At 42.1% G+C, this 27998-nt stretch overlaps 1 protein-coding gene across 1 annotated transcript; it reads left to right on the top strand.

The window, feature by feature from the left end:
- Positions 1–5: 5 nt before the first annotated feature.
- On the top strand, positions 6–27891 carry DPYS (dihydropyrimidinase). Its single transcript, XM_054385263.1, has 10 exons — positions 6–107; positions 887–1132; positions 5637–5795; positions 7908–8087; positions 9005–9194; positions 15275–15431; positions 16602–16743; positions 17955–18097; positions 25499–25706; positions 27817–27891. Exons 1-10 carry the CDS (start codon positions 6–8, stop codon positions 27889–27891), a joined length of 1602 nt encoding a protein of 533 aa, XP_054241238.1.
- The last annotated feature ends 107 nt before the right edge of the window (positions 27892–27998 follow it).

Raw genomic sequence — 27998 nt, 5'->3', positions numbered from 1 at the left:
GGACGATGATGCACACGTCGGAGGCCAGCAGCTACCGCAAGATGATTATCACCTGGTCCTTCGACAGCGGCCAGATACCCGAGTTTCTTGAGCCTCCCGCGGGCCGGGTGAGGAGAGGCCTCGGCAGCCCCCGGCAATCCTAGAGGGCCTTTTCCTTTCGGGCCGGTGTGTCGGCCGCGGAGCAGCAGTGCGGGAGGGGGCGAGAAGCTGCGCTGGGGTCCCGAGCGTTGTGTATCCCAAATCGCCCGCTGAGGAACGGCTCGGGAGCGGTCCCTGGTGCCCGGTGTCCTCTGTCGGTGGCACAGTTCCCTGCCAGCAGCGTAGACACCTCCATAGTAGCCTGCGGGTCTCGGCTGAGATGGGTGCGACGCTTGCAATACCGCAGCCTGGAGCTCGGTATACCCTTGGGCTCCTCCTCAGACAGTTCTGTGGGGAACTGGGGTCACCCTTGGTTTCCTCAAACCCCGTTGCAAAGAGTTTGGGTCACCTTTGGGCACCACAAGGCAGCAAGTGGCCACTTTGTCCCAAACACGGTGAGTGCCATGAAAACCCAGCAGCACCTGCCTGAAAGCCTTTCTCCAGGCAGAGTCCTGAGCAGAAGGGTTCTAAAGCCAGCACTGCTACCAGCCCGTGCTGCCTCGCTTCCCTCAGCTGGACACTAGGACTCCACGGGAGGTGGGAGGTGGAGCTGCTGAGGGCAGAGGGGTCAAGTTGTCAGCTGTCCTTTCAAAGAGCACTGTGGGCTGTGTCTTTAGGGCCACTGGAAGGTAACTGCTGCTCTGAGAGAAGGGTAGGCAGTGAAATACTCTCAAGGAAGAGCAGCTTTCTGATCTGTGGCCTCACTCTCACCTTCTAGCCTCCCATGCCACCCCAGAACCTGGCTCAGCAGAGACTTTTGATCAAGGGGGGAACAGTCGTGAATGATGACTGCTCGGTTGTGGCTGATGTGTACGTGGAAGATGGAGTGGTGCAGCAAGTAGGACCAAACCTTAACCCTGAGCCACTACATGGACTTGTTGTACTGGATGCCACCAACAAGCTGGTGATCCCCGGAGGCATCGATACTCATACACACATGCAGTTCCCTTTTATGGGTAGCAGATCAAAAGATGACTTCTATACAGGAACCAAGGTGGGTGAATATGTGTGTGTCTGTGTGTGCATCTGGGCTTTCCTAGAAAGGAACACCTGCTGGTTATTCAGAATTACTTCTAAGGAAGAGAATAGAGGGTGGCTCAAACACAGGCACTTGTTACTGTCCCTTGGCTGGGACATTGTAGTAAGTGGTTGGGGTATGCAGAGAGCCACCTTCAACCAGCTGGGCTCCTTCAGAGGCTTTTCTGTCTGTAGATGGCGAGTGTTAAGTGCAGTCATTACACTGATTATTGCTATGCAGGCTACCACTTGCATTGGTGCATGCAACAACCTTCATACTTTTCTGAGCAAAGGTTAACTGAAGCAACAGTTTAACTCTCCCAGTGCCTTGAGAGTGTTTCTGTGGTAAACTGACCTTTCTTCTCTGTTATCATAGGGGAATGCAAGCTATTCTTCTGATACTCACTTCAGACCTTAAAAGGTTCTCACAGTTTTACAATTGTAGTGCAGTTTTTGTTGTTTGGGGTTTTTTTTTCAGCTTTTAGCTGGTCTCATTACATTCCCTGCATTAGCAGCGTATCAATCACCAGTATTAACAGTACCATGCATCATCTCCATACAGTAAAAGTACTTACACAGAGCTCCCTAAAATTTGTAAGGTACTTTTTGAAGAGCTTTGCTGTGCAGGTTGAGATAATTTCCCACAGAAGGTAGCACATTGTCCTTTTTGGTTTATGTATTAGCCAGTGTCCTCAGAAATGGATTTCACTGATGTGCAAAAGCACTAATTTGCCCCTTTGAAAAAGTTGAAATAAATTAAATTCAACTCCTTTCAACAAATGGTGCGGGTCAGTAACTGTACAACTATTAAGAACCTTTAAAGTTTGCCATCTTGCTTAGACCTATTCCTCAAAAACAATTTCCTTTCTTCCTTGCTCCATCATGTCATGAGAGTGTGAGTTAGATTGTCTGAGTGGTGTAATTGTACATTTCCATACTCTAACAAGGATTTGGCTTTTTTTTAGTGTTGAGCCCAGAGTACTGCAGGGAGGATTATAAATGCCATCCTCAAATTACTGGCATATTTCTTTCAGTAACAATATTTATTCTAACTCAAGACAGATTTGCTGATGTTGCTGCTGTTGTTTGAAGGAAAGTATTTTACACCAGACAGTTTTAAGCACTAGAATTGTTCTTTGCAATGAGCGCAGAAGTTACTGTGGCTTGTTACAATAGTAATTATAATTTGTAATTATTTAGCAAAACTGTCACAGAAAATGATTTTATCCTGTCTCAGCAGATCTTCCTTGCCATAACAGAGTGGCTGCTATGTTAAACATGATGTCTTTCTCCCAGTCCAACGTAAGATAAAGATGTAAAAGGAAAGCTGAAGGATTGAATTTCCACCTCTAGAACTGACAGCTAGAATGGGATTATAATCATAGAATTGTAGAATGGTTTGGGTTGGAAAGGACCTCCAAAGGTCATTTGGTCCAAGCCCCTTGCAGTCAGCCCGGACATCCTCCACTAGATCAGGTTGCTCAGAGCCCTGCTGAGCCCGACCTTGAATATCACCAAGGATGGGGCCTCTACTACCTTCCTGTGCAACCTCTTCCAGTGTTCCACTACCCTCACAGTAAAGAAGTTCCTTCTAACATCCAATCTAAATCTGCTCTTCTCTAATTTCGAACCATTTGCCCTCATCCTATCACTGCAGGCCTTTGTAAACAGTCTCTCTCCAGCCTTCTTGTAGCCCCCTTCAAGTGCTGGAAGGTTGCTATTAGGTCTCCCTGGAGTCTTCTCCCCAGCTCCCCCTGCCTGAAACTCTCTTCCTCAAACTCTCTTCTGTAGCTATCTGGTAGAAAAGAGGGACTATATTGATATGTGAGCCTAACAATGCTGTCATTTTTAAATGTTTATAGACAAGAAGTATTTCTTTAAATATAGTTCCCCAAACAGCTTCCACAAGCAGTTGCTGGTCTTCATGCTGCCTTTTGTGAAAAATGGAGAGAAAAAAAAAAGTCAAGTCCACAATGTCTGTTCTGCTTGTCTACAGACAGCAGAATCTATGTTTCTTGGCTGAATGCAGTGCAGCCTTTGGTTTCTGGAATGCTTAGTTTGCATGATTTAAAGTACATAAATATAGAGAGAGCTGTGTTGTCATTTTCTGCAACAGGCCTTTATTTCTCTGTGAAGACCATTTTTGTAAACTAATTATCAGGAATGTATCTAGAAATTTCATTTCACAAACAAATGTGACTTGAAACCAGGAGATGATTTTCTTTGGCAGGGGAAAAAAACCAACAAACATGTAAAAGAAACAGCAGTGACTATGGATTTCTCTTAAGATGCCTTCTTAAGGTCTAAGTGATCTCCCTTGACTTTTAGAAAAGAACTAAAGATGCAGACTAACTCAGATGTAGGTGCCTACACCATGACATCCTGAAGTAGGGGAGATCAGTCATGTGCTGTCAAAAAAGTAACAGGTTTTTGAGTTGGTTTTTTAAATAACTTTTTGAGGCACGGGATAGAGAATCACAGAATTACTGAGGCTGGAGCAGATCTCTGAGATCAAGTCCAGCCTATGACCTAGCACCACCACATCCATCAGACCATGTCACTAAGTGCCACATCCAATCTTTCCTTAAACACTGAAAAAAAAAAAGAAGCTGCAAAACAGAGACTGCATACACAAACCATGTTGTCCAGATAGTCACTTGGGTATCTAAAAGAAGGCTCTAGATTCAGCTTAGTGATTGGATGTGAAAAAAAAAAAATTAGATGTGGTGGACCTTCTTAAGCTGGGTCAAAGCATGGCAGGTGTTCAGAGCTGTTTAGTGACAGTCATCATCTGACAAATATTTTTGCAAGAGCATTAGGGAGGCAGAGTTGAGCTCTGACTATTGCAAAACATGCTACAATGATTAGCTAAGATTTACCTATCCATTGAATAAATAAAGGCACAGAATACCTCTCCTTAGAGAGGGGGAAAAAGATACTAGGAGAAAAAAAGACACTGAATGGAGTGGTGGAACTCAGGGCTTTTATTTATTTTTCCCCTCTAAGTCTACAAATATTCTTTTATTCCAAATCCTGTTTAACAAATAAGCCAATCTGTCTTGTTAAAAAAAAAAAAAAAGTTGACAGTTTGAAAAGATTTTCCTGAAGTCATCACAGATTCACACAGGTTTGCATCACTTCCTTTTTGTTCAAACTTCCTTTCTGGTTTTTGGTTTTTTTTTTTTTTCCAGCTACACTGACATATTTACTATTTCAGTTCTGAGTGTCAAGTGAGGAGAAGAGACTGATTGAAATAGGAGATACAGAAATAGGAGGAGTAATATAGCAGGAATCTGAGTTGTTTGTGTTTTGATCTGACTTGGTTGTACCTCTTGTGCAAAGGGATCTTGTTCAGAGCATTAGAGAGGATTTCTCTGGCTAATCTGGAAGATTGCAACAATTACAGCCAAAGAATTTCTCTATTGGATCGATTTCTGTTGAGGAGTTGGTTTCTGAGAGTGACTAACAAAGATCCTTCAGAGAAAAAAAGAAAAAGAAAAAGGTGATAATTCAATTATCCATAAAAGATTGAAAATTAGTGATAAAAAAGCAATTTTTGATCTTCATTAAGATACATTATGTAAGATTTTTGCTTATGTTTTACTTGTAAGTATTTCTGTGAAGGATGTAAAAGGCTTGATCCATTTAAAAACCTGCTATGCAGTTTTATTAAATGATACTCTGTCAGTAATATAAATAATTTTAAAGCACTTCAAAAATCTTTTTTGCTGCTAATCAAGAGTTTGGGGATTCCCACACTGGATTTTCAAATTGAATCTGTTTTGGTTTTTAATTTGTCCAGATCCCTCTGGATGGCACCCATCCCATCCTTCAGACTTAGCAACCACACCACTCAGTTTAGTGTCATCTGCACACTTGCTGAGGGTGCTCTCAATCTCACTGTAGATATCAGTGATGAAGATACTGAACAGCACTGGTCCCAACATAGACCCTTGAGGGTCACCATTTGTCATCTATCTGGACATGAACCATTGACCACTACCCTTTAGATGTGATAATCCAACCAATTCTTTATCCACTGGACAGTCCATCCATCCAGTCTATATCTCTCCAGCTTAGAGAGACGGATATTGTGTCAAAAAGTCCAGATAGATGACATCTGTTGGTCTTCCCTTGTCCACTGATGTAGCCACCCCATCATAGAAAGCCACTTGGTTGGTCAGGCAGGACTTGCCCTTGGTGAAGCCATGCTGGCTGTCTCAAACCACCTCCCTGTCCTCCATGTGTTCCAGTATAGCTTCCAGGAGGATCTCCTGAACACCTGTTTGAGAACAACCTTCTCAAAGGAGGTGAAACCAATCTCCTCAATCATTTTGCAATTTCAGACTTGACTCAAGGAAACTCTTCAGCGGCTTCTGGCTTTTCAGTGTATCAAGATTAATTGCTGCACAGGGAACTGGAGAGAGTGGGAGGAAATTTGCATTCTCTCTGATTGCTAAATATTAACTTCTCCTTTTTAGGCTGCTCTAGCAGGAGGAACCACTATGATCATTGACTTTGCCATCCCTCAGAAAGGCTGTTCCCTTATTGAAGCCTTTGATACATGGAAAAGCTGGGCAGACCCTAAAGTCTGCTGTGATTATTCACTGCATGTGGCAGTTACATGGTGGAGCAACCAGGTAAAACACAACAGCTGATTTTCAGTTCCATGAATTGCTACCACATCTGTTTTTCATTAGTTCTCATGCTAAATGGAGCCTGCTGGTAGTGTAATAGAAATTTTATGTGTAAAAGCTACATTTGAAAGTGTCTGTGGCTTATGGCTGAGAGGTTATATGTATTAACTCAATCCTTTGTATAGTCTAGCCAAAGTCCATGCATTTGAAAGAAGTAAAGTCTGCAGATAACCTGTATCTTTGGATAACACTGCACAAAGTTAAAGGAAAAGGAAGCAGTTGTGCAAGACCAAGACCATGCAGGTCAGAGGGGACGGGAGATGTTTGCATGCATTTTGCCTTTCCCTGCCTGAACACTCAATATGCTCCTCTTGAGTCCTGCTGTTAATTTGTTTTTATTTTTTTAGTAAGGGTATGCAAAAAACCCTATGACACTTTATTTGTAAAGGAAGGGTTCTGTTTCTGGGTGACTGCAGAGTTATCACCTCAAAGTTTGGAACTTACACAGGGCAGAATCATCCTTGTGGTGGGAATGTTTGCTGATAGCCTGAAAGCTTTACCTAATAAATCAACTTTTCAGGTGCTTGACATCTATCTGAACCCAACCTGTGTTTTACAAAACTTTGGCTCCTCAGAGAACATGCATCAGTACAGACATACATTAAGTAACTTTCACTTTTAAATATGAGGACTTCCTCTCATTTTTAACTTTTAAAATATAGAAACCAAAGCCTTCACTTTGCAAACACCCCATCTTTGTATTCTGTGCACTAAGCACTGAGCAGGCTGACTGTGACTTCTAGCTCAAAGCAAAGACATAAAATAAATTCTCCGGTGAAATCTGAGGAAAGTACCTTGGAAACAGCCCTAACAGAGAACAGTGGAATTGTGCTGAAAAAAACCCAATGAAGGTAGGGAGGTGTAAATCAATGAAACCTTCTGGTTTATGTTTTTAAAGGCCAAGATTTAAAGAAACAGAAATGTCTGATGTTTTGTTAGCTGTAAAAGACCTGGCTAAAGAAGACAGATGTTTCGTGCCCTTCTAATAAGCTACCATCTCCTTAGATTTTAAAGTGCTGATTAAAAACATACATTCCTTACAATGCCTTCCCTTAGTCATAGTAATTAGTAACAAAGAAAATAAATTATGTGTCTCTGTATTTTTGTCAGAGCAGGGCCTTCATGTCACATATTTGTCTGGTAATTCCCACTCAAGATGTGCTGCCATTCCTCCTCCAGAAAACTTCTTTGAGTTTTATATCAGTCTCTCACCTTTACTGAGCATATCCAAGCACATTGTTAGACAGCAGATGAAAAATAAAGCTTTCCTTTTTTGAAAGGAGTTATGCCATGGAAGTGGGAATAGTGTCACAGATACACATCAGTTACTGTCACCATAAGGGAAGGGAGGAAAGTCCTTTACTCTTTATCTGTTACTACCCAGGTGACAGTGAATAGTTCTTGCTTACCAGCTTTACAAGAAACCTTTGGGCTGAAATCTGCCTCTTTCTTTGGGACATAGTGTTTTGCTGGGCTTCACAGAACCTAGCAGAAATATGAAACCCTATGGAGGATTCAAGAAGCAAAAAAGGAGTCTTGCACCTAGAGTTTGACAGCAAAATAGTTCAAAGGTTTGTGAGTTGTGCAAAGTCAGGACAAAGCTCCAGGAGATGAGATCTTTTCTGTCACTCTTATTTGCCAGAACCTGAAGCCTATTACAATCCAATTTTGAAAACCAATTTTGCATTAAATCTTCATACTGGATAGGTTGGATACATGGATTATAACATTGGACTGGGTATTTTCAATATCAGGAGGTTTATTTGAAACAAAATTATGTTTTGCTGTCTTTTGCAAAATGTGTTCCCTTCCTGCAATTTGTGATTCCAGTGTCTGCACTGCAGTGGAACTTGTTTATATACTTTGAAAATCAATTTGAGGCAAGAAAAAATGATATAAATCTGCCTTTCAATATATGACTTGGGCTGTGTGGTTAGGAAATACATTTGATGAATGTGCAAAGGCTCAGCCTTCATATTTACAATGTCTTTGTACAAAATTATTAACAGATAAAACACAATATTGCTGTTTTGAAAAGTCCTGGTTGTCTTCCAGGTGAAGGAAGAAATGAAAAGTCTTGTTCAAAACAAAGGTGTCAACTCCTTCAAGATGTTTATGGCCTATAAAGATGTATACATGGTCAATGATGAGGAGCTCTACGCAGCCTTTTCCTGCTGTAAGGAACTTGGAGCAATTGCTCAAGTCCATGCAGAGAATGGGGAGCTGATTGCACAGGTAGGCCTTGGACATTTTGCCCATCAAAGGTGGGAATATGAATGCCCCTCTTACCTAAGCACTTCAATAGATCTGTTGGTGCCAGCACTGTATCGTAAGGAAAGGCTTTGCTGCCCTGTTGTACTTCCAGGGAACTGAAAGGAAACACACTGTCCAAAATCCTGAAGGATGCTTATGATGGGCTAAGAAATTGTAACCTGGAGTCCTGAGTTAACAGTGTAGGCAGGAGGCACAGCATCCTGCTCTAATGACAGCTATAGATACCTGCAATATAATGTGTATGTTTGACTGACAAAGAAAGCCGCAGTCCAAGCCTGACTATTGACCAAGTCACAGGGGCAGCACTCAGGCAAGTATTTAGACACCAGGTGTCTGGTGCTTAACCCTAGGTCTCTCCAAATATGCTTGAATCATCTAGCAGGAGCCAATCCAGAAGTACAGAGAAAGCTTTGCTGACTGGGCACAAAATCTCAGCATCTCTCCATGCATAGTTAGCCTCACTTCACGCTGCCATCTTAGTGCTGCCTGGAGGCATTGGCAGTGTAACCCCACTGCTGCCCCTGAGTTGCTTTCACTGTTCTAGTCAATAATGCTTTGACTCTGCCCCAGGTACCATAACACAAGTGAAATTCTTGCTAAGTAATCTCACATCCACAAAGCATAAATTCCTGAAAAACAACAGGGACAAAATCTTATGCCTCCTAAAGCCTTGGTGTTCTCTGAAGTCACTTAGGTGTTCTGAGGCCTGTGTTTATTGAATAACACCAATAACTTCTCTTGAAAACAGTCATAATTGTCTTGATGTTCTTTTCTCGAGCTAACTGCAGTGCCTGGTTTAGCATACAATTGGCTGGCAGTGTACTCACAGCACTGTGGTTGCACTTTAACTGACTCTTACGTGTTTCTGTGGTGTTCAGGGTGCAAAGAAGATGCTGGCAATGGGAATTACTGGCCCTGAGGGGCATGAGATGTGTCGTCCTGAAGAAGTGGAAGCTGAAGCTACTCAAAGAGCAATTATCATTGCAAATGCTGTAAACTGCCCCCTTTATGTAGTCCACGTAATGAGCAAATCTGCAGCAAGGGTGATAAGCAGTGCACGGAGAGAAGGTAAAAGACCTCATTCTTTTATGCTTGGACAATGGCACTGGAGAAAGGCTCATAGAAAACTAAATAGCATCAGTGGCCTGACTTGTCATGGGTGTCATAACTCATGGGTGAATTTCTTGGAGTGAGATGTCTAAAGTGTGTTATGGGGCCCCAGAGGTGCTGGGATCTTTCCCTTATCCTCAGAGCAATTTTATTATTTTTTTTTTTTACTTTATTCCAAACCTCCAGGGTCAAAATGATGGCCAAGACATCATTACTGAATAAAAAAAGATGTGATCAATACAAGACAATATATGCTCTACTATTTCTGTTTCTTGAGTAGCAGTCTGCAAGTCTTTACCAGCTGTTTAGACAAGTTCTGCAACAGAGACCACAACGTATTTACAGACAGTGCCACTACATGGCCAGGACTCCTATTCCCTGCACACTGTTGTGGCTTAGGCCCAGACTGAAAAAAGCACCATGCAGCCACTTCTCACCCTGCCTGCAACAGAAGGCTCATGGATTGAGACAAGGACAGGGAGGGCTCACTCACTGGTTTTTGTCATGGGAGAAAAACAGGCTCAGCTTAGGAAAAAAAAAACACCACTAGCAACAAATATGTGTTACCAATCAAATCAGAGCAGGATAATGAGAAATAGAACCAAATCTTAAAAACACCTCCCCCCTGCCCCTCCCTGCCTCCTGGGCTCAGTTCTGCTCTCCATTTTATTGCCTCCTCTCCATAAGCAGCTCAGGGAGACAGGGATGGGAGCTACAGTCAGTTTATCACACATTATCTCTGACGCTCCTTCCTCACCAGGGAGAACCTCTTGGCCACCTGTTGGATAGGATAGAAGCAGTCTGAAGGCTGTAAGGATTCAGGATATTTTACCTCCTCATCTGTAAGTTCATCCAGAGCAGCCTGTGGAACCACAGTGCTGAGGATGTACTATAGGGGTAAAAGAAGCAGGACACAAGCGTGTGAATTGGAAGGCCTAAAACTTTATGGAATATTGTCCTAATTATCTTTTTACATCTCAGCTTATGTTTTCCTGGCCTAACACGAATTGCATACAGATCTCAGTTTCCTTATTTCTTGACTTTTAGATAATGCTTAGACAGGGGACACAGGTTATTAACATCAAAAAGCAAAGTGTGAGAGCTTGAAAAAAGTCCAATCAAACCCAGCACGATATCATTGTGCTAATACAGGTGGATGTGTTTATATGGAATTTGTATTGATTATGACTTCTGGGAAGATTTATTGGTTTATAAAGAAGTCTATGAGAGTATTTTTCACTAGCAGCACCTCTTTTGGTATTGTGCTATGTTAGATTCGTCCACTAGGTGGCAGTGCTGCTGGTACTGTTCCCATCAGCTGTGCAGTTACGTTCGTAGGTGTGGTGTAAACGTTAACTACAAGAGGTGTAACGACAGGAAAAATACCCAGATTAAAGGTGAGACAGTGGCTGTGAACATAAAAGAGCTAAGACAGGAGGTAGTGTGTCGTAACACATCATTCAAGTAAAAACATCTACACTGATTGTAAATGCTGTAAAATATTATTAGGCATATGCTGTAAGGATAGCCTGCAGTACCAGTTTGGTAACTGACTTCAGATCTGTAAGCTTCTTGCATGTGTAAGAAGAAGAAATTGGTACAATTTGTACTTATAGAGGTGCAGATTGGATTTTAGAGCTTCCTGGGCTGATGCAATCAAAATCTTCAGTGCTTGCATTTGTGTAACTTCTTCCCATAATTAATTTCTATTTGCATGGAAGTATACTGTCAAAGGAAACAGAAACCTAGGATTGATTAAGAAATATTGAAAGATAGCTAGTGTACCACAAAGTTACAATAAATAACAGCTGGCAATTAGCTCTCATTGTTGTTAGTTTCAGTAAAAATTATTTTCGATTTTTCAATTAATAAATGGCAATTAAAAAATCCCCCAAGTAGTTCCAGAAAATAATTCTCCAAGTATTGTATGAATTTCTTAAATAAACTCCAAATAGTTTGCTGAAAGATACTCCACTTGGACAGGTTAAAATGACTCTAATATGAAAACTGTGTGTAAACTCTCACATACCAGAGGCTCTCAAGCATCTGAAATATTCACTGTAATGCAATTTACTTCTCTTTTCAAGATTATTTCTCCCTCTCTTGATGCTAGCATCCTGCTGTTTACAATTGTGACATTTTTCATGCTCCTTTCTAGAAGCTTCGTACGCAGTACATATTCATGGCAGCCCATGTCAGAGGAAGGTTGATATACTTTCTTATTCCATCACTGACCTCAGAAGGGACAGACTGATCTTCAGTGAGCATAATCTATTTTCTGGGTGACAGTGTAATACCAGAATTGAAGCATTTCTTCTCAGGTTCTGTGAGTGGTGGTTTTCCTAGTCTAAAATGTAAGTCAGGACCCAATTCTTTTTTTTTTTTTTTTTTTGTCTCTCATCTAAAGGTGAAAAATGAAATTAGAGCTAAAGGCCTGATACAGTTTGCTGAAGACAATAGGCATAATTCTGTTGATTTCAGTGAGCTATGGCTCATACTTTAAAGGCTAAAATCAGTCATACAGACTGCAAAGTTATACTAGTTCATATACTAGAACTAGCAAACTTCAGGGGAATCACATGAGTCACCATCTTTCCTTCTCCTCTCCATGCCACAGTCCACCCTCTGTCTGCTCTGCCCTTCTAGGCTGTTTGCAAACAAGCAATGATTCACTAATTCTCCATGTGAGAGGGTCAAAGACAGCATCTCTCTGAGAATTGCTCTTGCTCCTTTCAGTGGCTTTTGTCTTCATCCCTGTGCAAAACATGATTGTGAGTCTTGCTAGAATGGGTAGAGAAACTGTCTGCTTCCACAGAAGGAGAGCCTGATAGGATAGCTCTGTGGGCATGACAGTCTCATTCGCTTGAGTGGGAAGACAAAGAGGATCCTCTTCCTGTGGTTGTGTAAAGTTGTCCCTACAAAGACAAGGCTGTAGGCTGCTGGTGTCAGACTGCACCTCCCTCTCCTTGTTATGGCAACCTGAGGTGAACTTGCCAGGAAAAGCTAACGTGGCCCTACCACCCTTTCCTTTGGCCAGTAAGGCCTATGAGGAAGCAGGTCTAATAAAGTGTGATACATGATTTATACAGCCTCAGGCTTAAATGCTTTCCTTCTGAAGGTACTAATGGCTAGAGAAGGTGTACTGTGGTGTAACTGCTGTGCTGGCACAGCTAAGGAAATAAAGCCTTCTACTGCAGACCAGAACTGGAGAGCAGAATCTGGCTTAAAAGTCCTTCGGTGAAAAAAGGTTTCTCACTTCTAAAACAGTGCATGCACAAATCTGTTCTTGGTCAGGCTAACGAAGCTTGCTTAGACTTGCAAAGTCGATACTTCCTACCATCAGCCATGAGCTAGGTCTGCCCTTAGTGAGAGGAAGACCATGTCCATAGCTGTGGACTCTCAAGCTGATTCTGAGCACAGGAGTGCAACTAAAAATGTCACCATTTTAGGTGGCTCCTGCAGGAGAGCTCAGGTCCAGACTGTAGGTAGTTGAACTGATGCAATGCTATGGCTGCTGCAATAAGCCCTGCCTTTCAGTTCTGCCTGTCTCAGATCCTAGCTGGTCAGTATCTTTGCCCTATATGACCTCATCATAAGAGTTTCTGAAATTTATACCAGAGTAAGCACACAAGTTTTTCAAGCTTGTGTTAGCTGATGTTTCTCAGGATTATAACTCTTTGAGTTCTGAGAGATGGTAAAATAAATTGCAATTGTCTGCTCTTCTTTGTTATAAAGTAATTTATGTGAAAATAGTTCCTTGCCAGACAGTTAGGGCATCTGATGTAGAAGTCACCAAATCCACAGCTATTTCCTATCAGATCAGAGATGCCAGAGAGACCAAACAGCAGAACACTTTCTGCTTAATGCTTTTATTGAATGCAAGATTGCAAAACAAATGGAAAGACCTGATTTATTACCACATTATTATACTTTTTTTCTGGCCTACAGGCAGAAACTAATCAAGCTAGAAAAAAATTAATGCAGAATGTCCTTGTTATTTGAATTAAAGCAGTGTGTTGATATTATTGGATCCTTCAGTGTGACTAGTTACGGTTCAAATGAAATGCAAGAAATTGCTCAGTCAGCAGAAGCATCCAGCTGCAGTCTGTTGAAGCTGCAGTGTTCCGAATCAAAATCACTTCGGGTAATGGCTTGTATGCCTTGCCCCTCATGGGAGCAAGGAGAGCTGCTCAGGTCAAATTTTGACTGCAGAAATACCATCCTTGGCTGTGGTATGTGAGTTAGAATCAACTCAGCATATACAACTGTGAGCTTGGAGACTTCAGTTTTATGTTGTGAAACTGAGATAAGGAAATTGTGTATGGAAACTAAACATTTGCCTTTTACAATTTATAGCTTTGTCCTAGTGGTTTGTAGTTCAGGTTTATTTTGCATGGAAGTTTCTTTAGTTTGTTTAGTTTCCTCAGCTTGGCATGTGGCAGACACACACTACATCACACTTGCCCCTGCCCTCACATGACCTTGTCCATGAAAAATCTCTCCAAAGCCTACCAGGTAAATATAGCAGATTGGTAATAACAGAGCAGATTGGTTATAGATGCAAAACTTTTTCTGCATATATCTAAGTTTGTGGCACCCTACCCTCAAATACTGGGTTTGGTGTTGCCTAAGGAAGGTTAAGGTCTGCCTGATTCATGCAGCAGCTCTGAATTTGGAAAGCACACGCCTGGCTCAGACCTCATTCACCAAGTGGTTATATAGGGTGGCCTCCTATTCAATGCTTTTAAAGTTTGAAAATATGATGCAAAACCTAATAAATAACTGCTTAAGTAACGATTTCAAGTCCAAAGAATGGTGTTGGTCTGGTCTCCCTTCAAATCCAAGTGTAAATCAATAGGTAAGTGGGACTGGGAGCTTAAAGTGCTGCAAGCCAAAGCTTCAACATGAAAGATGCACATTCAGCATGCCAGAGCATGCTGAGAGGATTAGAGTAAATTAATAATGCTAATAGAGAGCCTTTAGCTTGTGGAAGAAATTACATTATGTAGTAGTTGCAGTAAAGGTACAGCACAGTAGTGTCAGAGCAGGTCTTGACACCTCGTAGAAATAACTAGAACTATGAGGTTTAAATGGTATGAGGCCTTTCCCCAAGTTTAGCACACAGTATTTAAGGAATGGGAAATGTATTCTGAAAAGAAGGGAGCTCCTCACTGTCTGCCTCTGCTAGTGTAACAGTTCTAATACACTAGCTCCCACAAGTACCAGAGTCTAATGGACAGAGAGAAATCTGAAAAGGTTTCCTTTGTTGTTTTCCTCCTGTGACCTACAGGAACTGCAAAGTGACTGGAGCACCTCTTCAGGGAGTAAAACATTTTCTTTCATCTCCTGTCTTGTTCAGATGAATATCAAGCCTGTATTTCCTAGGAGATAAAAAAGAGTTAATGTATATTAGGTCTATTCAAAGGCTAGCAGCTGGTCTGAGTTGGTGCCTTCAGAGGAATCTAGAATACCATGCAGCAAAGAACTAAACATTGAAATTTGGGAAATAACTTTTGAAATCAATTTTTTTTTTTTTTTATCTGGGACATGTTTTTACACTCTGGTGCAATATTATTCTTCCTGGACACTTCTAGCCTGACAGTTAAAAAGTACCACCTTCTAAAGGTTGTCTGTTACACAGTCAATAATTTCAGAGCACCAAAGAGGCACTACCAAGAAATACAGGGATCTTGAACATAGCTGGTACAGCTGAGGCCTGTGTTCCTTTTGAAATCTCAGTCACACAGCTGGTAAACAATGTGTACACCCATTATAATATATCTGTCAACAAATTAATTAAAAACCTTTCTCAAGCAATGTTATTATGCAGAAATGCATTGCGAGATCACCAGCAGAATGTTCAGAACAGAGATGCTGTGTTACAGCTCAGTATATTATGCCCTTCCATATGTTGTTTTTTCAGTTTGAAAGCTCAAGATTTAAACCATTGCCTACAAAGTGATAGAATAGAAAAAAAAAAAGCAAGCTATCCATTTTCATGTTGTTTGCTGAGGATGCTGTTGCTTTACTTTTTCCAGGGAAGGTGGTTTATGGGGAGCCTATTGCTGCTAGTCTGGGCACTGATGGCACCAACTACTGGAATAAAGACTGGGCTCATGCTGCAGCATATGTCATGGGACCTCCACTCAGACCAGATCCATCTACTCCTGGTTTCCTCATGAACTTACTGGCCAAGTAAGCAATTGATCAAACAGAAAGACCTGATGCCCAAATATACAACAAATTCTGGAATATGTAATAACAAGTTGACGTCCCAAGGATTTCTAAGCACAGAATGTGACATTATCAGGAAGGAGAACTGGAAGGTGAAACCAGAAATGCTTTGTGGTACAGAAATTAGGAAGTGTTCAGCTTTTGTTTCTCTGAACTCTCGTGGCCTTTTGTCCCCATTTGATTTTAATCAGTAAGACATGCCTTGCTAACACTGCAGCAGACACTGAAACGTGGCCAGGGGAACAGTAAGTCAGTGGGAAACGTGAAAAGCAGAGTCACAGCTAGGGGTTCTGAGTTTCGTTGTCAGCTGCCTTTTTCGCTTGAAATTTGGATGCTGCATAAAAACTAAGCCTGCTGTCTTCAAAAGGTGGACAAACATCTTCTTCAGAAGGAAGGAGGAACAAAAGCATTTGGAATAGATTGCCCAGGGAGGCTGGGGATGCCTCCTCCCTGGGAGTGTTCAAGGCCAGGTTGGCTAGAGCCTTGAGCAGCTGAGTCTAGTTGAGAGGCATCCCTGCATGGCAGGCAGGTTGGAGTAGATGATCTCTGAGGTCCCTTTCAAGCTAAACCATTCTGTGACTCTATCCTTCAGTTACCTGCAAGTTACCAACATGATGGTTTGCTTGTGTTTCATTACCAACAAAGCTTAACTCCACAGGAGAGCTGAAGTCTCCAAAGAGTCTCTATTCATAGTCTTTCCAAAGAGTCAATGAATAAAACCATGCCTGAACACTGGCTGATGGTTGTGCATATCCTTAGTAATTTTACAGGGTATATGGAGTGAAACAGTCTAAAATTACCCTCAGTTAACAAGAAACCAAATCCATTCCTCTGGACAAAGAGGGACAGCCCTCTGTTTGTTGGATACCTTTGACATATCGAAAGCAAAAGTGTTATTTTTGGTGCTTGGTTTCTTTTAAGGGCATTCTGAAGAGGAAGCTACTTCACAAGGGAGCTACCTGTTACTGTCAAGCTACTCTTGGAGGGTGGGACTGAAGACAGGCTGGTGGGTCATACTGGTTCTTCCTTGAAGGATGGGTGGCTGGATCTACCTAGCTTTGGAAGTGATTTTTCCTCTGTGGCACTGTCTGGCATGTACTCTGAGCCGTAATTAATTTTGTTTCTCTACAGTGATGACCTCTCTGTGACAGGGACTGACAACTGCACGTTTGACATATGCCAGAAAGCCCTGGGGAAGGATGACTTCACCAAAATCCCTAATGGAGTGAATGGTGTGGAAGACAGGATGTCAGTCATATGGGAAAAAGGCGTTGTAAGTATATCAAGAGGTCTGAACACTGAGGTCACGGATTTGTACAACAAAATATAATCTCTCAGCATTCACCAACGCTCCAGTTTGATCAAGTTGCTTTATTATAGGATAACTCCTTTCATCAAACACAGTATCAGAGTTCTTACTGCCTCTCACTTTAGGGTCCTGGGAGATAGAAGGTGATTCTTAGTGCTTAAAATGTAGCACTAGTTTAGCAGCAAAGGATTGCTATTGCTTCAGTGGGAGTGCACAGTACATTTGTTTGCAGATGAAAGGGAAGTAAAAGAAAAGAGGTGCCCAGATTTGTTCAGTTCTGTAATTTGTCTCTCTCAAACTCAGCTGCTGGAGGAGCTTCTGCACTGGGTGTGTGCCTATCAACTTCTAATTTGTGTTTTCAGCCAGAGGAAACAAGCTGGAGATAAGAAATCCTTCTCTGATGTATGGCTCAGTCCTGTGATATAATGAGATGAACACCTTTAAGTCCCACTCCCACTGATTTCAGAGTCTCAGTGCCAGTCCAAGAAAGCTCTGTGCTTCTCAGGACAATGCCCTTTGGGCTCTAATAGAACATAAATATGAAAGCTTGTGGTCAGATTTTTGGATATGGGATAGTCTGATGGGGGGGGAAGAGAAGCAATCTGGTAAGGGATGTGCTGCTTGAGTGCTGCAATTGCTCATACAGTACCATTAAGTTCCAGAGGCTGCAGACCTCCTCTGTGTAATTGCTCAAGAGATTTGCAAATCACCTTTCCTATACAATGCATTATGCCTTGCCTCTCCTTTGTCATGTTCTAGACTCTTCTTAGTACTCTCTTTTCCCAAGGCTAGATATTTGGGAGATGTCTTGTCTTCAAAGGAAACTGCTAAGCAGAACTACATATTCAAAGCCAGATTAAAAAAAATTATTATTTCAGTAGTTGTGGGACTGGATCCATAGAGTGTTAGGCTTTAAAATTGTCCTTTTTGCCCCCTTTTGATGTGAGTTAAAGTAAGATAAAGTTAACCATGTTCAGTGAAAGTACATTGCAGTATGTGCATCCGAGACAAATAGTTATTTTTATTTCTTTTAAACTCTTCAGTATGCCATCTGAAAAGTACTGATGGGATGTTGGCAGAGCTGTCACTCATCTTAACCTCTTTAGCAACACAAACGTTTTTTTCATTCCTTGTTTACAAAAGTAATGCCTTTTCTTCTGTGTACTCTGCTGCAGCACAGTGGGAAAATGGATGAAAACAGATTTGTAGCTGTTACCAGCACAAATGCAGCAAAAATCTTCAACCTTTACCCGAGAAAGGGGAGAATTGCTGTGGGTTCTGATGCTGACATTGTAATTTGGGATCCCAAAGCTACAAGGTATGTATGGGTAGTTATTTCCTTCCATCCAGCCTCTGCAGGAAAAATTCTCTCAAAGCCCCTGCTGAGCAGTAAGGCTTTGGGGTGAGGTGGTAGTGGTTTCCAGCAGCACTTCACGTTATTTATTTACAGGTTATTTGTCTCCTGCAATAGTGTAAGTAGAGATCTTTGATCTCTAGATGGATTTCAAAAACTTCTCCTTGATTGTTGACCAAGTGCAAAAATAACAAGGTCTGTACGTTATGTTACCAGGGCTTGGTATCCAAAGAGTGAAAACAACACTGTGGGGTCTTAGAGTATCTCTTTTAAGTGCTGGAATATGTATAGCTTCCTCCCACTGCAAAGAGCAGGCAGAGGAGTCTATGTTTCTCCAGGGTGACCTATTGCAAACCTGTGTTTTCAACGTACAGCTACTTCAAACATATTTGAAGGTTGACAGGATGGGTGCTGAAAGTATGGGGTCTTACCCTCCTAATAACTTCTCCCTAACTGGTAAGAGGCAGGAGTAATGGTAGAGCCAGGGGTGAGCTTCTGAAGCTCAAGCTGTGCATGTCCCTGCTTTAATTTGAGGAGTTTGCTGATTTTGTGCACAGTAAGGCTGCTAGAATAGAGCTTATCACACCAACCACAGATGCACAAAAGGTGTGCTGATGTGTGCCCCTGTGTGACTTGACCCCATGGTACCTATTGCTGCACAGGGCATAGAGTGTCTTTCTAGGAGCCTCAACTCAAACAGCGTGTGGTGCATTACAGCTGACTGCTGTGTTCAGCTACACTCACACCATCAGCCTGCTCCACACTCAAGCCACTATAAATATCTCAAGAATTGTATCTTTGCTCTGGTTCTTCTGCCAGGAACTGGTCTGGCAGGTGGCTGTCACAGAGCCAGCCCACCTGGGGAGTTTGCTTTCTCAGCTGAGATGTCTATGAGCTGTGCAAGTGCACCTCCACTGTTCAAGTGCTGAGCAGATCAGTTTAAATCTGCAGGCACTTATAACAGCTGAGTCTTACATCTGACCACATCCAGCTCCACACAGAGCAGCAGCAGCAGGTCAAGAGGTGTGCTTGGCTGGTGCTTTTATCTTTGACTCAACTCTAGTGAGCAGTGTGGGCATACAGCTGCTAAAGGCACACATTGGGTCTCCTGGAAATCTGCTCCTCAGTGTCATCCAAAGAGACAATGCATCTCTAGAAGGCAGCAACCACAAGCCCTAGGTAAACTTTGTGGTGAGTTGGGTATGCTTGCCTTTTTTCCTTTTTCCCTGGACATTTTGGTCAGCTTTCCTCAAGGTCATAATCATGTTAGGAGTTCCTAAAGCCTGAGCTGTTGCAACTCAGATGGAATTAGATTTTCAGTCTTCTATTTTTTATTATTAAATAAATAAATAAATTTGAAGAGTCACCTCATGGTAGAGGAAAGTTTTGAAATGTACCTAGGCAAATTTGATGCCAATTGGAGGTTAAAAAAGCCCTAACCTTTGACTCACCTTACACAACCAGAATTCTCTAGACCAATATTCTGGTTTTTGAATTTTTGATAATGCAGTTTTCCCTCATTTCAATATATTAAGTAGTACCAAAAACTTGTCAGAGGGAGAGGAAGAGCATTCTGTGTTTTAAGCTGCAAAGATTTAGGACATAGAGGTTAATATTCAGAAGTCCCACAAAAAAAAAAAAAACCAAAACCACCACCAACAAAAAAAACTACAAAACTGGCTGCACCAGCAAAAGAAGTTTCAGGAGTGTCATCCTCAATAAACACAGAGGCCTGTCCAGTGGTGGGTCAGAGAGGTTTTCCTGTGCACTATGCCTTGTGGCGTGTAGACTAAGCATATTTTGAGATCCAGCAAGGAGCTACTTCAGGGGGAAAAAAAAAAGACCTGAAGGATTCTTTTCTGAGCTTACTTCTGCTCTTCCTGGGTAAAAAAAAATAGAAGGATAGCAGAGTTCTGACATTGTTCTCAAGGTGCTTTGTCAGCTCCTGTAATTATTTATCTTTTTGCCTCCCAAACATTGCCTCCCTTCATTCTCTCCTGAATGCTCTAATTGCCTTTTTGCCCACTGCAGCTGTGAAGGTCTAGTTTTACTTAGAATATCTTTTTGCAACATTAAATTGTATTTTCTTACTGAGCAGGCTGATTTTATGTTCAGTCAATACTTTTTTTCCTCATCTGGTACTCTTTGCATTGTTTATCCCTTCGGCTTTGCTGGGAGCAAGCCCCTCTGCAGATTCAGTAGTGTGAGCTGCGTGAGTAAGAATAAATCTCACTGATGCTTGTCTGTTCAGTTCACTACAAATCCTGAAGAGGGCACAGAGAGCCCAGCAGATAAAAGGGACCTAGCTAATGTATTTCAGCCATTGCAGATATCAGGCAGGGTGCAGCCTCATGTGTTTTGTTGACCCTGGGGAGGGATTTTCAGTTTCACAACAGACCTGTTCGTCTTTCTTGCTGAGTCCTTCCTCTTTTGAACATGAGGTTTTTTTCTTGTTTGTGAACCTACATCTTGTAACAGAAGAAAATGCAGTTTTCCTGTTCTGTTTTCATGCTGTGTTGCTGTAGTCTTAAACTACTGTTTGATACTAGCCTAAAGAGCTGAAGTACTGCTGTCAGTAACTTGTATTACAACAGTCTCTCAGAGAAAGTTCATAGGGAAGATTCTGAGGTTGTTCTGAAAGGTAACGAAGCTCTTCAAAACACAAAAAAGTACATACCTACAATATTGGCTGCATTTCCCTCCACATTATTGCACAACAGCACTGCAACATGTTGGCTGCTATCTGGTCATTCAGGATTTTCTCTTTCTAGGTTGCAAACCCCTAGTCAGTTCAGCTCTGCAGGCTGGGAGCAATTGCAATTCATAGGTTCCACTTCAAACACTCTGCCACTTCAGCTGAGACTTTCCTTCTATGGATCAGTTTCTTTGGCTTATTTGTGTACCATTTTTCTGGTAGTTGCTGCAGAAAATATTATATAAACAGTTATCAGACTTGCTTCTGTATTTAAAAACTGCTGCATACTGATTTTAGCAGGTCTGCATGAAAGCAAGCACTATGGGGAAGAGACACATTAAATGTGTAGATTGGCTAGAAACTGTAACAGGAAAGATAGGTGGTGAGTTCTGCCAGCTTAGGACTACTTCTTAGCTTCCTTATACTTGTTGCATACTTATTAAAGAACACAAAAATACCAAAGAGACCTGTTGGTGTATCTCAGCCATGTGCTACCAAACATCATCTTGCAGACCTCAACACCCTCAGCATCCCAAGTGCAGCCTGTGCACATGGAACTGTTGAGTGAGACCTTGGCAAAACACACGTAGGCAGCAAATATGTGCTCACTGCACTGTCTGGTTTTAACCTGTGCTTTCATCATGAGTGTTCTCTGACTTCTGTCAGCTGCACACAAATAGTATAACAGCTCCATGTCTGTGAAACAAAAGCAGCTGTAAAGGCTGCATCGGAAGGAGAGGGCAGAGTAAGCGAGGGAAAAGGGAATGTCACCTGTCAGCAAGTCAGTGTCCTCTATAGCTGACGCCTTTAGCTATTTGAAAGCAAGCAAGAATGCAAAATCTCTAGGGCTTGATTCAGAAATGCTTGTCAAGGAATCTAAATACTGCAGTACCATGGAAAGAGCTAAGCACCTTTGTAAAATAGGTGCAGAACATGCTGAAGGTCTCATAAGAGTTTTTTTTCCACACACCAAATATAGCCTAAAAAGTGAACTACTTTTGAATGCAGAGGCAGAGCTGGCTGTGCAGGTAGCAGTCTCTCACCTCATCCTTTTTAGATTCTGCTTGGAGTGAACCTCTTTGGCAGGCCCATCTTTGGCAGGCCCAACATTATGTATGCTGATGGAGCTTGACTCAACCTTGAGCACAGCAGTGGTGGCTGCAGTCCCAAGTGCACAGCTGCTGGAGAGCAGTCCCTGCTGAGAGAGGAATGTAGAAATCCTGAGGTGAGGAGAAGAGGGAGGAAAAGAACATGTTACTCTGTGATCTACCTGCTCTCAGATGACCAGGCAAGACACAATTTCTAGCCCTGTTTCCTGTGTTGTTTATGTATTTCAGGAGAAACAGTCACTGGATGCAAATCAGCCAGAAGTCAGTGTCCCTGACTGCTCCCATGTGTTCCCTCAGTCCTTTTGTTTGCATGCAGATGTGTTCATGGATCAATCTTTTTATTTGTCAGAAACAAAATCTGCAGCCTCTGTCTGTCCCATCTGTAGTCAAGTCTGCAGCCTCAGAGGCTTAAGTGGGGACAAGTTACAACATTTAAGTGCTCATTGTCAAGCAACTGCCTGTAATTTTTCAGAATATGGAAGAGGAAGAAACTAGGATGTAGGCAAATGATTAGAATGAATAATGCTGCAACTGTCTTGCTCCTTTGATGAATGAACCTAATTTTGAATACTGAGTACATGGTTGACTGCATCTAGACACAATAAGGCAAAATGAAATAATGGGGCACACAACTAAGTGTGTGTAGGACAAATATGTTCTGGCGTTTTCAACAGCCCCATATTCTTTTGTACAATTGCAAGTGGGTGCATGCAGGAATGTACAATACTTCACTCCAGTGAGAGTTCCTGTCTAAGGCCTGTTTTCTCAGATTGAAGGGATACAAAGAAAGAATCAATAGGCACAAACTCAAATGCAGGAAAGCTCATTTAAATATAAGAAATAAATTTGTTTTGCTAGGAGGGCGATCAGACACTGACACAGGTTGCCCAAAGAGATTGTGGAGTCTCCATCTTTGGAGCTGCATAAAACCCAACTGGACACAGCCCTGAGAAACCTACTTTGTCTGACCCTGATCAGAGCAGAGAGCTTGGAATAGATGATCCCCAGAGATGCTTTCCAACCTCAGTGACTCTGTGGTTCTGTGAGCTGCAACAAAACAAGCCTCTCTGAGATGGCATGATGTACGTTTCCCTGGCAACTTGCTGTCTTGAAAAATGTCAGCTGCCCTCTTTAGAGAACTGAATCTTAGAAATGGTAGTAAAAATGTTAAACCTTTCTTATTTTCTCCTTGCATAACCCTGCCTTCTTTCTCCCTCATAATCACTTCCAGATTTCCTTTAGTCATTGAATAGATGCTGTGTATTTTCCTATCTGATCATGCATTTATGCAAGCTCAGTTTCTCATTACTTTTTCCCTCCTGCCCATTATACACAGTGACTGCTTTCACTTCCATCCCATATTAGCTTGGAGTGATGGATAGGACCAGACCAACAACATTGTTGACAAACTACTTACTTAGCATAATCAGAAAAATAATGTTGTTGTCATTCCCTACCCATCTTAAAAAGGATGAATTTTAGGAGATATGATTTCCTGTAATTCAATATCCCATCCCTCAGGTAAGTCATTTGGAATTGTAAATCCCAAGCATTACCTTCCTTCCTCTTCTTGCATCACAGATTTGATATGTGCTCACTTTAAAAAATGCCTGTACTTCAAGGAAGATGCAGAGTTTGTTGTGCTTTTCACATTTTCCTAAGGATGCTAACTAAAGTTTCAGAAACTTCTTCTCCAAGCAGATCAATATTTTAATCTGTTGTTAAGGTTTCCTCTCACCTTTAGCAGTGATAATTCTTTTGTAAAAATATGTAGTCTCTGGAATAATGCTAAGACTATTTGTGCATTATAGGTTTTGATTGTGTGAGCACTCCTTCTGAAAAAAATCTGAGTACTAGTCAAAACCATGAAGGTTCCTTCTTTTCAGAAATAACAGATGACAATAAAAATATAAACTCTCCAAATTATACACATTAAAAAATATCTACAGGTTAGAAACAGGAAGTTAATAAAATTACTAAAATTCAAAATCACAGCATCACAGAATGTGAGGGGTTGGAAGGGACCTTTAGAGATTATTGAGTCCACCCCCCTGCCAGAGCAGGATTACCTAGGGCAGGCCACACAGGAACACATCCAGGCAGGTTTTGAAAGTCTCCAGAGAAGGAGACACCACAACCTCTCTGAGCAGCCTGCTCCAGTGCTCTTGTCAGCCTCATCATAAAGAAGGGTCTCCTTCTGTTGAAGTGGAACCTTCTGTGTTCCAGCTTGTACCTGTTGTTCCTTGTCCTGTCACTGAGCACCACCAAAGAGCCTGGCATCTTCAACCTTCTTCAACCTGACACCCACCCCTCGGATATTTACAGACATTGATCAGATCCCCTCTCAGACTTCTCTTTTCCAGACCGAACAGCCTCAGGGCTTTCAGTCTTTCTTCTCAAGAGAGATACTCAAGTCCCCAAATCGTCCTTGTAGCTCTCCATTGGACTCCCTCCAGCAGGTCTCTGTCTCTCCTGAACTGAGGACCCAGCTATGGTCTCACCTAAGCAGAGTAGAGGAGGGGGAGGCGGGGAAGGGAACCTCCCTAGGCCTGCTGGCCACACTTTTCTTGATGCATCCCAGGATGCCATTGGTTCTCTTCTTGGCCACAAGGGCACATTGCTGTCCCATAGATACCTTACTGTCCACCAGGACTCCAAGGTCTTTCTCCATGAAGCTGCCTTCCAGCAGGACGACCCCTAGTCTGTGCTGGTGCCTGGTGTTGTTCCTCCCCAGGTGCAGGACTCTGTGCTTGTCCTTACTGAACTTCATGAGGTTTGCCTTCACCCAGCTTTCAGCCTGTCCAGATCTGGTTGGATGGCAGCTCCGTCTTGTAACCTATTTTAGATCCAACAGATAGTAAGTAGCTCAGAAGGGAAAATAGTTAATAAAGGAAGCACACATGGCCTGCACTTCCAGGTGCTATTGTCAGCTCTAGCACTGGCTCTGCCTTTAATGTAGCCAGTTAGATTTGGAGAAATTGGAAATGTCCATAGAAGTGTGATGTTGTCGTTATTCTTTAGTGCCATGGAGATACTTGGACTGTCAGACACTTGCTCAGTGCAGCTTACATCAAGAGTTACCAGGTTTTATTGCCATATACTGACTTCCTAGCAGAAGAGTCTTTGTGTTATGAATGTGAAACACTGCAGCCTGTTCAAACTTGAAATTGCAAGGCACTTTGCCTAAAAGGTCACAGCCTTTCCTGACCTTATCATGCAGGATATTTGCTTGACAAGGCAGAATGAAATCATGTTGTCAAAATATTGCAACCTGATTATTTTTCCCCCCATTAACATATTTCTAGTGGAAAATTTTGCATGTAAAGTCTGCAGAGTTCTGTCCTTTTGAGTCCTTCTTCATTCTTTTGGAATGCAGTTGCTGTTCAATGAAATGTTATTGCTCTATCCTATTTTTGCAGTTGTTCCATGATGTGCTCTACAATGGCATAGTTTAATAATGCTCCCAAACCTGTCTTCCTTGATACATTTCTCAGACTTTCATAATGAGGTAAAATCCAAGGCTCTGTGTAATCTGGGGTGTCGTTTTGTTTGTCAACACAGGACAATATCTGCAGAGACACATCACCAGGCCAACGACTTCAATATATTCGAAGGAATGGTCTGCCATGGGGTCCCAGCTGCAACAATTTCAAGAGGCAAAGTGGTTTATGAAGATGGAACTTTCAATGTCACAGCAGGAGAAGGCAAATATGTCTCCCGTCCAGTATTCCCTCCATATGTCTACAAGCGAGTCAGGCAGCGGGAGAAGGTTAATTAAACTAATCCGTCTCTGTAATGCTTTGTACAACAGGAGGATAACTAGCTCTTGGGAAGAGAGGTCTGGGAATTCCATGGTAATTTCCCTTACTAATCAGTCTGCCAAGGTGGGAGGAAATGAAACTAGGGACTCCACTTGTTTTGCTCTTGATCCTCCAGAAAAATATCATCAGCTGCTCCTAGGGCAGTCTGTACAGCTCTTGTGCTAAGCCTGGGTACAGCTTGCAGTGAAAGTGGACAAAATTGTGCTTGTGAGTAATCCAACTAATTGCTAGGTTTTGTCACTGCCTTCACTGAAAATCAGAGAGCCTTAACGTCATCTCTGACACAGAGAAAGAAATCAATCATTTTCTAACTGTCTCATGGCTCAGATATTTGGAGCTAAACCCTGCAGGTTATTGAACACTTGGCTCTGTTCCAGCAAAAATCTGTAATGAACCTGTGCAAAGTACACTGCTGGACCAAGCCAGATAGCTCTGTTAAGCTCTTGTTTTGGTTTGGTTTGTGTTTTTTTTAAGGCTAAACATTGCAAAATACATGAAAGTTGACTTTTCCTTGCCTACTGACCATGCAATTATTCAAGAAGAATGCTTTTGCTTCCTTAGTGTTACTTACAGCAAGCAGGATTTTCAAAAGCACCCAGACTAAATACATTTCAAAATCCCAGCCTGAATCACTGCAGACTCCACGGGTCAAATCAGACTAGCAGCCATGTGAGGCATGGCCCATTGAAATCCTGCTAAGAGCATTCTCTCTATTTCTTCCTGCTGCTCAGTCTGGATGGACTGAGAAAGGCAAGCAAAAGGGGCTGAGTGAGGCTTTCTTCCAAAGACCACACTTGCACAGGAGCTAGTGGGCTGCCTGCAAGTTAATTACACATAACAGAGTGGATAGGCAGAGAAGTCCTCTCATGAGCACATAGATAGCTTCTCTTTGCAGCCTTCCCCTTAGAAATCACAGTTCTTGGAATCCATCTTCAGTGGACAGTGTGTTATGTGAAAGGTTCTATGTGGCTGTGAGTCTAATGCTCTGGACATTGAAGATGCTTGGTACTTTGTTCCTGAGGGCTGCTTATGATTTCTTTCTTACACTTTCTTTGTTATGCAATGTTGATCCCTTTGAGTTTTAATGCAAAATGAATGCCAGGTAATGATAGTGAAAAGTAGCTATTGAGAACAGATTTGTGCTGATGTTACACCAGCAGAAACTTCAGGCATTCCTTTTCATTTAAGTTACAGTTATTAAATGATAATTGGGTGCTTCCTCAAGCATAGCTGAGTTTTAGTGACTCCATATCCTGGCCCCTCTGCTGAAGCCTTGTGTCCCATGTTAGAGGGAGGTTATTATAAAAACTAAACTAAAACTTGTAAGGAGTTTGATAGTTATAGAATTATGAAAGACTTCAGTGAAGGTGATGGTTTCCATTTCCCATTAAAGCCAGGGAGAGTTTTCCCTTAACTAAAATACCAAGTGCAACATATCTTCGGAAAGTCATTTGTCAACTAGTCAACCTCCTGCAGCCAGCAGCTGGGGTGTATGGTAGATACCCACAGAAGACAGGCCTCACTTTGTTTCACTGATGTTCATTAACCTCTCCTACCTGTCTTAAGAGCATCAGTGGAAAATGTGCTCAGTTTAACAAAGAACAGGCTTAGGGCTTGAACATGCAGTGAGTCGGCTCTTCAGGAGAGCAGCTCAAGTGTGTTTGTACCTCTTCTCTCCTGGGATATCCTGAAGTAGCTGAACCAAGATTAAAAAAACCCCACCCAAGCAACCAGATGTATGACTGTGGCTCCAAGATCTGTGTGGTCTAAGGAAGAGAAGCACCAATACAATGAGAGCATCATGATCAGTTACTTCTTTTTAAAAAGGGATTTATAATTGCTTTGTTACAGTGCTGAACAGACTGAGCTACCCAGCTGCTGAGGAAAGCTGAGAATCAAACAGCTGAAGCCCAGTCTAGGAGCTCTTTTCCAGGGAGGGGTTTGGTGCAAGTGCTGGGATGCATAATGCACAAAAATGGGTTAGCACGGGACTGATGTTTTCATTGTGTCTGGTTAGCAATTGCAATAGAAAGACAACAGTGAAATATTTTGTTGCAGGTCTGTCAGCCTGTTCCTGTTAAGAGAGCACCGTATACAGATGTGGTCTCAGGAGGCTCTGTCATACCAAACTAACCCACTCCTGCCCCACTTTTGGCTCTTGAAGGTGAGTGTCCCTTTTGGTACTTAGTGCATCTCTGAAACTGCAGGGAAACAGAAGTGTGGCAGGCCACCTAGCTCGT

Source organism: Indicator indicator, chromosome 12 (assembly GCF_027791375.1).
Source record: "Indicator indicator isolate 239-I01 chromosome 12, UM_Iind_1.1, whole genome shotgun sequence".
Lineage (NCBI taxonomy): Eukaryota > Metazoa > Chordata > Aves > Piciformes > Indicatoridae > Indicator > Indicator indicator.
The sequence above is the reverse complement of the archived record's forward strand: the minus strand, read 5'-3'. Positions and strand labels throughout refer to the sequence as shown.

Bases quoted from the DNA above. Each gene is read 5' to 3' on its own strand.
- DPYS (XM_054385263.1), top strand. From the start codon at position 6: ATGATGCACACGTCGGAGGCCAGCAGCTACCGCAAGATGATTATCACC. The intron at 5,796-7,907 runs GTAAAACACAAC...GTTGTCTTCCAG, and splicing joins TTACATGGTGGAGCAACCAG to GTGAAGGAAGAAATGAAAAG. The intron at 9,195-15,274 runs GTAAAAGACCTC...TACTTTTTCCAG, and splicing joins AAGCAGTGCACGGAGAGAAG to GGAAGGTGGTTTATGGGGAG.